The 9,741-nt window shown below is 35.5% G+C and overlaps 1 protein-coding gene across 1 annotated transcript; it reads right to left on the reverse strand.

Moving 5' to 3' along the window:
* Nucleotides 1-1,401: 1,401 nt before the first annotated feature.
* On the reverse strand, nt 1,402-4,865 carry LOC311084746 (uncharacterized protein). Its single transcript, XM_084116993.1, has 6 exons — nt 4,767-4,865; nt 3,668-3,988; nt 3,150-3,449; nt 2,916-3,053; nt 2,412-2,491; nt 1,402-1,715 (listed from the first exon to the last, which is right to left on the reverse strand). Exons 1-6 carry the CDS (start codon nt 4,813-4,815, stop codon nt 1,662-1,664), a joined length of 942 nt encoding a protein of 313 aa, XP_083973119.1. The 5' UTR covers nt 4,816-4,865; the 3' UTR covers nt 1,402-1,661.
* Nucleotides 4,866-9,741: the final 4,876 nt, after the last annotated feature.

The following is a 9,741-nucleotide window of genomic DNA, read 5'->3' on the forward strand; positions in this document are numbered from 1 at the left end:
CTCTTGGGGGTTCCCCCCCACTCCACCCACAAAAAAAAAAAAAAAAACTAATAATATACATATTTATATGAATATTAAGTGTGTGCTTATACGAGTATCTTTTTAAAATGTCATTTGAAAATCTAGTGTTTGATCATGTCTAAATATTTATTCAAATGCAAAACCTAAAAATAAGTAAGCAGTTATGACCTGCAATACTCTTTTGAGCAACTAGACTAGATACATGTATATTTATTAGAGTGGGTAAACAATGGCATTGCAAATGGAAATTATTATTTTTCTGGCCACAAAATGACTTTAATTTGCCTCTTTGCATTGAATGTAAAACCCCTTTCTCCATTTAACCTTAAATACTACACTAATTGTATTAGGGTATACATAATAACGGAAAATAGGGTACAATTCATAACAAAAACGGTTTTGATCTGCATGTTTGTCTTCGGCGTAATAATCAATGCATGTATGTCTCACGCATAATTCGTGAGAGTTAGCAACCCTGCTTTGTCATCGTTGACACAAAAAAGCCTTCACCTGATGAACATTTTCATCAGTAATAATAATGTCCTTAATTAGAGATGCACCGATTAAAATTTTCTTGGCCGATTCCGATTTCCGATTTTTCATTGAGTTTGACCTGCCGATACCGATTTTAACCGATTCCGATTTCATTTTTTCTAACCACTTTACAGCACACACAAATATTTATTTTCTATCTTTTCTTTAATGGAACGTTTTGCATAGAACATATAACATTTTTTGAACAGATAATTGCTATAAAGTGGAATATAAATTACTCCTGATGTGGGAAATTAAAAGTTAATTAATTTTTTTTTTTTTTTTTTTTTTTTTTGCTGTTGTTTATGATCTAACTAAAGACATTTTCTAGAGGTTTATTCAGTAGAATCTCACGTTGGTGAATGACTTAGCACGTTTGATTTGTCCTGCATGCAAAACCAAAGACGTGTTGATATTATTATAATATAACAGGTTATTATACTATACTATACTATACTATACTATACTATACTATACTATACTATACTATACTATACTATACTATACTATACATTCTAATATAAACAGGTGAAAAAAATACCACAGACTTGCATTAAAGGAGGGACCTGTCACCTGAGCTATATAGAGACAGAAGATCACAGAGACTCGAGGTCGGCTCGTTTGACCGATAAACAAACACAGTGGAAAGAACCCTAGTATTATTGTTCCAGATGTGAAGTCTTATTTTGAACTCTAGATGGCGCTCTATACAGCGGAGAGCACACACAACCCCTGCTGTTAGATTTTAACTAAACCATGTTTGATTTAACTACACCATTATGTGGAGAAAATGCCTACTTCTAAATTCATAACTATATATTTATAATATTATAGCAGTGTCATTTTGGAGGCTCTTAAATTTATATTTTATTTATGGTTTGCTGCTGGCTGGAAGGTTTGAAATATCGTGATCAGTCACGTGACATTTGCATTATACCATTACAACAGTGAAACGTACATTAAATTTGTTGGCGCGCGGCGACACTTTCATAGCATTTAGCTTAGCCCTGTTCATTCATTAGGGACCAAACAGAGATTTGGTTTAATATATTAAACAACATAGTTTAATATGAAAAAACGGTGGACTGTTCCTTTAAAATATTAAATCATCTTCTCACGCTGACAGACACATACTCCACGTGACTCTCCTCTTCAGCGTTCTGTAAAAAACACATCACAACAAATATAATAAAATATTTTAATAGAAACAAAATACAGATATTAGCATGAACTGCAAAGGCCTAACAATGTTAAATCATAACAACACAAGCTGAATGGGAAAACTGACAATTTTGTAATAATAATAGATTAATATTGTATTAATATTAGCCTGAACTGAAGAGTTTCATGCATGAATTTGTGTCTGAGTTTTTTTTTTCTCCCTTTAAAAGTTAATAACTTTATTTTTTTTCCTTTCTTTTGCACAATAATATGGTTAGTTGTATTTTTTTTCCTGCTGTCTGTGACACTTATAGAACATTTTATTCATTTATTATATTAAAATATCTTGCAATCATTGTGTGTTAATTAATTGCTTTAAAATGTATTACTTGCTAAGTAATATGTAATGTGATCAATCAAAATATGAAAGTATCATAATCTGTTGAAACAGGAGCTACAATAAACTCCTTTAATTTAACTCTGTGTTTCATCAAAGCCACAAGACAATAAATCAACTATAGATGACTTTTACTCAAATATTTTATATAATAGTGTTAACAGTAAAATAGCTTCTTTTGAAAATATCTGATATGTGATGATGATTATAGAAACACAATCACACACTGATCTCCATCTGACTCACTGCTGAAATGATACAAACACACACAACAGAAACTAATGATAAATGATCTTACCGATGTTTGTGTGTTTCTTTCATAGAACGATGGATGAAGTAACATAACAACTGAAGTTTTCTCATCTTCACGAATCTGAACTGCTTGAACAACAGGAAGAGAATAAACATACAAATCTAGATCTGTTTTTTTTTTAACAACATATACGTGATTATTAGGCTGTCAACGTTATTGCACACAATTAATTAATTATGTAATACTGAAATTTTTAAAATGGCAATATGGGATTTGACATTATTACTTTTCACACACTCAACAATTCACTATTATCAGAGTAAAAGTAAATACAGAATCAGTGTTTGTGTGTGAGACGAGTAAAGAGCTGGTCAGATCAATGCAACAACCAATAACCAACATTATTTAAGAACTAAATTACATTACCTACATAAATATGTATTTAAATATTAAACTATAAAATGGGCTATCACTTGAAAAAATGCATTTGGAGTAGATTTTATTATTTATTATTATTTGTTAACACTTGTTAAAAGCAGTTATTCTTGCCTTCTCGATCAGTTTTTCTGTGTTTCCTGCAGATCCAGAAGATCCAAAATCCTGCAACAATCATCAGAGATCCAGCAGAGATCAACACTATCAGAGACACTGAGACTGGAGGAACTGAAGGAGAGAGTGTGTCTGGTGCTGTAATGATAAAGAAAGAAGTGAATGCATCAGTCTAAGACAGAAGACAGAGATCAGGTCAGTAAACACACACATATATCATCAGTGCTGTGGTACCTGCACATGTGTGACAGAGTGTGTTGATGTCCAGATGTGTGGTCTGGTTGCTGATGGGATTGTTCAGCACACAGCTGTAGGTGTTTTTATCCTGATATTCCACCTCCAGAGGTAGAGAGAGACTGATGCTGAGATCACACACACTGATGCTGGACAATACACTGATTCCTGCGTACCAGGAGAGAGTCACATCACACACATTCAACACTGATGAACACACCAGTGAACAATTTGATGATGATGAAGATGATGAAGAACAGTGTGAAGAGTTACTGATGATGACAGGAACAGGCAGACGAGCTGAGAAAGATGAGAGAATAAAATGGAATATTATAATATGGATGAACATCAAAAAAAAAAACTTGGTTTAATGTGCTGAGTGAATGTTTAGTATAATAACACTTAGTGAGTGTGTTTGTCATCTCACACACTGAAAACTTATGTAATTTAAAAATTTAAATAGATCCATTAAATTATACAAGAATATGTGAATGTTTGGACAAATGATCTCTACTCACCATAGACAGAAACACTGAATGTTTTTGATGATTTTTTCAGTCCACTTGTATCTAGTTGATAAACTCCAGTATGTTCAGTTGTGGTGTTTGTGATGGTCAGAGATCCAGTTTGATCGTCCAGCTTCAGTCTGTCTCTGAATCTCCCATCAGGAACATCATCATATGTGGAGAAGATTTGCTTCTTTTTATTCTTTTTAGCTATTAGAGATTTTTCAGCTCCAAATTTCCACAGTATATCATTATATTCATGTATTTCAGTAAGATCAGTGTTTAGAGTGACAGAATCTCCCTCCATCACTGACACTGAATCACCAAACACACCTGGAGAACAAACAGATTTACACAGATTAATACTTCTGATGGTTTACAAAGCCTGAAATCAGTTTTTCTTGTTTAGATGTGAAGTCGAGAACATCCAGAAAAACAGCAGAAACATGAAACTAAATTAAAGGTGAGATTTATGAACAGACAGACACATACAGTTTGTTGCATCACTTAATGTTAAACACATATTAACAAATCAGGGATTATTATTATAAACTGTGATTAAAACATTCATCTACAGTTAATTTTGTCCACCATGATGGATTCACCATTAGAAGTAAACATCAGCATTGTTAATAGTCAATTTCCTTTTTTAGGAAACTTTCTCTCTGACATCAGTTGCTCTTGATAAAGGAAAAAAAAAATGTGTAAAATATATTTATAAACTGCTAACGTTACTGAGAGACTGTCAGACAACATTACAGCAGTGCTTATGAATTGCCTGGAAATATAGTATGTATTAATGGACTGATATGGCAGCATAATTTATGAAAAAAGGAAAGATGACCACATTTAACAAACTATAAGAACCGACGGCCCCACAAGTTTAATGCCACAGTGTCTTCAACCCGTTTTAAACAAGCAAATACAATGCATGCCAGGATATTTATGCTGTACATTAAAAACAATTGCATTAACTGGTATGAAAAACAGCAACAAAGTTTGAGTCATGTGACTTCATTAAGGATTTTACATTAAAGTAATGTTTTCGGTAAAGTAAAGCTTTATTGCTCTGCAATAGAAAAAAAGCCATGAAAATGTTTTTATAACTCACCGATCAGACTCCAGCAGCACAAACAGAATAAAACACACGTGTGAAACATTTTCTTCAGTAGTTCAGTGTGTGGTGAAACTATCCACTGAAAAACACTCAGTCTATGTGTGAATCCTCCCACGACACAGTTTGACCCTCCTAGTTTCACTCGCTGCATTTGCACATGATATAATGTTATAGTTCATCTAGCCTTTATTAAGACCTAAACTGTTCTTAATGGGTGAAATATATTTTTTTATGATTTAACATACTTCTGAAAGAAACAGTTAAAATCATGTATGATCTCACATTACCACTTTTTAAAGCTCTGGCTCTGAGTCAAACTGAGATCTGCTGTGGTTGGTTTTCTTCAGAAATGTGGTTTGATTTGGACAAACATCGTGTGTGTGAGAACGGGTATTTAGAGCAGGTGTGTGTAGCTGAAGGGCCTCTTCAAAGGGTTAGAATGATTTTTTTTTATTTTTTTTTATTTCCTGTCTGTCAGGGCTTGGTTGGAAGGAGACAGTTGAAGGTCTTATTTGCAAAGCGGTATTTATTAAATACAGTTTAGGAAAACCACTGGAGGACAGCAAACCAAACCATACATTTATTAAAAAGCAAAACACACCTGATGCACATTTTTTGTTCTGCATTTTCCAGAAGTAGTTTAAAATCTTGCTGTATTTTCCTATGAATCATGATGTGGGTTGTATGATGTTCATTAAGATTCAGATCATCCACGAGACTTGTGCATGTTTGTCTGATGAGTGAAAGTGTGAATCAATGATGTTCTTCTGCTGTTTGTTTGCATTATGAGTCCAGACATATTTCTCTACCGACAATCTTTATGATCTGTATAAAACATTTACACAGTAGGCCTACTGTCCTGTTATTATTTTTTCCATTATCAAAAGCTGTAATGCTGTTTAGCTGCTGTTATTCAAAACCACCAGATGGCGCCACTAAATATCGAGAATAAAAGTGATTGTTGCACACAAAGAAGAGGCAGTGTTTTCTGGTGGCACATATAGTGTTTATTTCTGTCACACTGTATCTGCAAAATCTGCAAAATCAACAAAGACAACAATAAAATGAACAATCTGTTGATATGGCTGGCAGTGTGACTTCTTCTTTATCAATAGTGAAACTCTGTTCAATAAACTCACATTATACACATTACTCTGATATACATTTCTCAGATATACAGTATGTCAGGAAATAAGAACATTTGCATTTCACTAACTGATATTAACGTTCAGTAATCAGATACTAATGCTCAGTTCACATTTAAACTGTATACAAGCACTTAAAGTACCTATATTTAACCATATGTGATTGTAAGCTCTGTTCTTCATTAGGCCATATAACTCTGAATGACTACAAACTCTCTCAATAGAATCATAATAGTCACATAATACCCACAATGACTGAATGTCATGACACAAACTAATTACAGATCAAATGTTGCTTAACTATCTGTAAAGACAACATTGTGTGCATTAAATTGATAATCATTCTGAGATTGCGATCTACCGCGCGACCGAGTAGGCCACATTCCATTACATCTTTACTTAATAAATGGTAACCAACTATACATAATAACAATAACACATATGAATAACAATACATAAGAGTATTTGAATTTATATGACTATTTAAGTATAATAATAAAAAATAAAAAAATGACTTTATATAACCACTTGAATCTATATGACTACACAATGACAGTAGAAAGGTGTAAATATGAGTCAAAGATATTGCTAAAATCGATTATCAGTCAATCTCTAATAATAATTATGTCTATTTATCATTACAGCTTTAGGTCTGTCTTCAGGATGTGTTTCTGTTCTGCTGGTGTGATTTACTATCACTGCGCTCTCTGTGGAAATATGTAACCGTTTTATAGAGATTGTTGCTACAGTACAACTGTGGTAATGTGATATCAGACACCACTGTCTCTTTTTTAAAAAAATGACAAAATTGATCTTACACTCTTTAAAGATCTCACATTATGATTTTGTATGAACAAAAAGTTTGAGAATAATGTGTGAAATATGATTATCATGGTCGACTGCTTTATGGTTTAGTAATGCATCTGTTTTTCTTTTTTGTATTAATACCCTATCAAAAGAATAATATAAGAAATAGTAGATGCTTGGCAAAGCAAAAAAACCCTTTATCCTGTAGGATTGTCTCATCCCTCTAATGGTCACATGATGTATTAGTTTCATTAAAGCAACGGCAACTTTCTAAGCTATGAACAGGATTACCCAATGATGGAGGGAAGGTTATAGGTTTACAATGAAACATTAGGTGGAAGCACACATCAGTTTTGTTGCAGGATTGGCTAATTTACGTATAAGGATATACGTTTAATATATATGTAGCTTTGCAGTTGTCCATTGTCAGCATAAAATAATGCTAAATTCAGAACCGCATACTAGCAAACAGCTTTCTGCCTTAGAAAGATATGGTAGATAAATGAAGTAGTGCGGGTGTATGATTATCAACAGAGGGGTCATTTAGTTCCACCTGAACTGTTTATTAATATGTTTTATATTCATGTAGTGTAAGAACTTCGACTCATTTATTGACTTTATTTGATTAAAACCAAATGTTTATGTGTACATGAACTCCCTGATGTCATGATTTCCCCCTGCTGGTGAATGAATCAGGTGAAAAGTCCCTCAGACGCACATTGAAGGAGGGACCGAAACATATCAAACCAGAAGATCACAGAGACTGAGAATATCACAAAAGAGATGTGGGCTTTGTTGACCAGAAAACAACAATCACATGTAGCCGACTAAAAAGGTACTGAAATCCACCAGAACACCGCACTAACCACATATTTGCTGATTGTATGCCTTTTCGTGTATGCCTAGTATTAGCCTAAAGATAAGATTTATCACAAAAAAAAATTCTAATACAATTAAAAACCAAACTTTTTGTTTATTTGTAGGATTAACATCCCTTCAGACTTGCCCTCACTCTGGTTTGTTCCTGATTGATGGCGGTTCAGAGCTGGAAATTAAGGTGAGATTTTTTTGTCTACATTTTCTCTGATCTTGATCTTGGGGTTCAACTTTGTCCTTCTCTTGAGAGTTTGCTGTTGAACAGTTCACCAAAACACATGATATGTCATTAGACGTTGGATCCTCCTGGGCACTGGCATGTGGCTCTTCTCTAACAGATATCTGTAGAGCTGCGGGCTGGGCGACACCTAACATGTTCGCTAGATACTATAGCCTACGTGTAGAGCCCGTGTCCTCCCATGTTCTCACCCTAAACGGGTAGAAGCACTGTGAGTACCGGCTCTGTCGGCTTGCTGCACCCTACTGTGCATCCTTATTGCCCCAGAGTCAAACCTGTTTAGTCCACCAACACCCTCGGCCCGGTTATGGCGGAGCGTCCGGTGCCAGGCCTTTATCCGCTGAATCCTTGAGAACCGGGTCTAGGCTGGGTCCCATGTGTCTATATTCTCCACGGCTGCTCCTAAACGGAAGCCCGTGTCTTTCCCTTGGGCTAAGTCACCCACTATTCATATGCAGTAAAACCCTTGGGTTAGTTCATATGTGTATTCCCACATAACTCTTTTAAGAATGTGGCTCCCGCAGCGTTCCCCTCCCTCAGATCGGGCACGCTTTCCCAGTGTTATCCAATAATCTCACTTAAGGATTATCACGGAACAACAGTGACAGATACACTCTGTGTAAGCCCTCTTCTATCATCCTTCCAGGCAAGAAGGTGTGGAGGCTTACTCAGGGCGCTGGATGGGGTGCAGCAGTTGTGGCCCTTTAGTAGGGATTACTATTTGTCGGTCTCGATGTGGCGTCGACTGACCGACCGACCAAAAGGGAACGTCTCGGCACTGGCGCCTCCCAGGGGTACGTTCTCTCCCCACTGCTGTTCTCCCTTCGCACAAACGACTGCACTGCCAAAGACCCCTCTGTCAAGCTCCTGAAGTTTGCAGACGACACCACTTATCGGCCTCATGTTTCTGCTTACAGACTGGAGGTTAAAGAGCTGGCTGTCTGGTGCAGTCACAACAACCTGGAGCTGAACACACTCAAAACAGTGGAGATGATTGTGGACTTCAGGAGAAACATCCCAGCACTCTCCCACTCACCATTATGAACAGCACTGTGGCAGCAGTGGAGTCATTCATGTTCCTGGACCTGAATTGGGACAGTCACATTGACTACATTGTGAAAAAGGCCCAGCAGAGGTTGCCCTGCCTTCTCCAGCTGAGGAAGTTCAACTCTCACAGGATCTGCTGATACAGTTCTCTAACGCCATCTGTTCACAGTTCTCTTTCTGTCATGTAAATGTTTTGTCATGTCAGAGACAAAATACTGTCATTTGTCAAACCCCTCCACAGTGTGTGTGTGTGTGTGTGTGTGTGTGTGTGTGTGTGTGTTGTGATAAATGACATTAAAAACATCAAATGAACATTCTCTGAATGGTGAACTCCTAGTTTTGACACTATATGGTGGTCTAACACAGTCTCCATACTGCTTGTAATACACACTTTATGTATTAATGAAATATCAGGTCATTTATCCTCCTGATGTTTCAACGCAGAAGTAAGCTGAATGCAGAATGTGTGAGAATTCCTATTTATTAGCAGCTATAGAGAAATAATGAGAAGAATATATCAAAGTTCAGTGAACTTTACACTGTTTGCTACAAACCAGCATGTTTATAATTACTAAGACAAACCATTAAAATAATATGGTAGGATATGTAATATGGTAAAATGGTAAGGAGGCATATGACACTGGAAGCCAGACACATTAAAAGTACAAATGGCCGTGTCTGCTCTTATCTAAAATATAAGGTGATAATAAAGGCACATTGTGTGGGATGTTGTTTTTTAAAAATAATAATAACAATAATAATAATAATAATAAAGATCATGGGAAACAGCGACAGTTATTATAGTGAAATTTAATGAGTGACTTTCTTTTACACTTTGAAGATCTCAAATTAAAAT

This window comes from Abramis brama, assembly GCF_963993115.1.
Source record: "Abramis brama genome assembly, chromosome: 6".
NCBI classification, from domain to species: Eukaryota; Metazoa; Chordata; class Actinopteri; order Cypriniformes; family Leuciscidae; genus Abramis; species Abramis brama.